This window comes from Opisthorchis viverrini, assembly GCF_000715545.1.
Source record: "Opisthorchis viverrini unplaced genomic scaffold opera_v5_1881, whole genome shotgun sequence".
Classification (NCBI taxonomy): Eukaryota; Metazoa; Platyhelminthes; class Trematoda; order Opisthorchiida; family Opisthorchiidae; genus Opisthorchis; species Opisthorchis viverrini.
The window spans coordinates 696-1,982 of NW_008753903.1; the positions used below are offsets into that span (position 1 = coordinate 696).

Sequence of the window (1,287 nt, forward strand, 5' to 3'; positions counted from 1 at the left end):
CAAGGTCTGGCGGAAGGGCGCTGATAACTGGATCATCGTAAAAAATAGTCCGCCGGTTGTCACAGTCTTTCGTATGTGGATTGGCATGTGTAATTTCTTTACTCGCTATACTCGAAGACTGTACGAATATACACAACTCTCAATTCTCTTCAGAATAAGAGTTGTGTTAAAACAAAATCACGAAATAGACGAACATTTACTATCTGTAGTCCAGCATGTGTGGCTCGCAGGATTGATGCAGTATTCAAACAGGACCACAATGATGAGATGGAATTGTCAGTAACCTACTCTTCATCATCGTATACAACAAACTTTGCCCCCAGATAATACATGCAAATATGAAGTGATGAACCCCATTTGATTTTTGAATCGTTGTGCAAGAAAGTCGGGTGACCTTTAGAGTTACAAGTGCGTTGTAGTAGAGCACCAGTGAAAAACAACGAAAACCTGATTCGGAATTGAAGATTAACAAACGCAGTTGTCCTGAGATTTAATCTTCCTAACAGCACAAAGAATGACAGCCAATATAATCAGATTAACTTGATAAAGAAATTTGGAGTACTGTTTTGATCCACATATGTGTAAGCATGCGTGTCCACCGATGTCCCTGGTCAACGCAAGGAATGGGCATAATTATATTGGGTCAACGAGACCTACTTTGTTAAATCCGGCAAACGAAGTACCTTAGGTAGAAGTACGCATAACGTTTACTTGTGGAAACTAATAGACATTTCACATTTCACCAATAGGCATGTCAAAATCAATCATTCTGTTCCTTTTTCATATATAAGTGAGTGGGAGTTCCTTGACAATATTTAGTTAATCCACAGGATAAGTTGTTGTTCAAGCATGATCAGCCTTATACTGACAACTCTTCTGTTTGCAGTGGTTGCGGCCGAGGGTACAAATATTTCATTTTTAAAAATACTTGTGTTATAGAGGAGGAAAGGCCGAAGTTCACTTGTTATCATACGCATGGGATAGACTTCAACAAAGATGCTGCAGGAACACACCCAAACTGTGGTCACTGCATCGTAGGTTTTCCTAAAGATTCATTGTTTACCCATTGTTTACCCAGTTCGAGCGTTCTAATAATCATCAGTCGTTTTTGTTTCACTTCAGTATGAAGAGACGTTTGAAGAAGGTAGGCTAGTCGCGGTCTCCCGTATGTGTGTGGGAAGACAATGCGTCTCTTACGAGCACGTGTTTGATGGTAACGGGCAAAACCGCATCTGCTGTTCTGGGGACCTGTGTAATGAAAACAAGCAAACAGGTGGGTTCCCATTT

At 40.6% G+C, this 1,287-nt stretch overlaps 1 protein-coding gene across 1 annotated transcript; it reads left to right on the top strand.

Moving 5' to 3' along the window:
- Positions 1–825: 825 nt before the first annotated feature.
- T265_15909 (hypothetical protein) lies at positions 826–1,272 on the top strand (the record flags this gene model as incomplete). The annotated part of the gene is made up of 2 exons (XM_009179329.1): positions 826–1,034; positions 1,123–1,272. Coding segments are annotated over 2 exons (357 nt in total), but the record flags the coding sequence as incomplete, so codon positions are not given.
- Between the last annotated feature and the right edge of the window lie 15 nt (positions 1,273–1,287).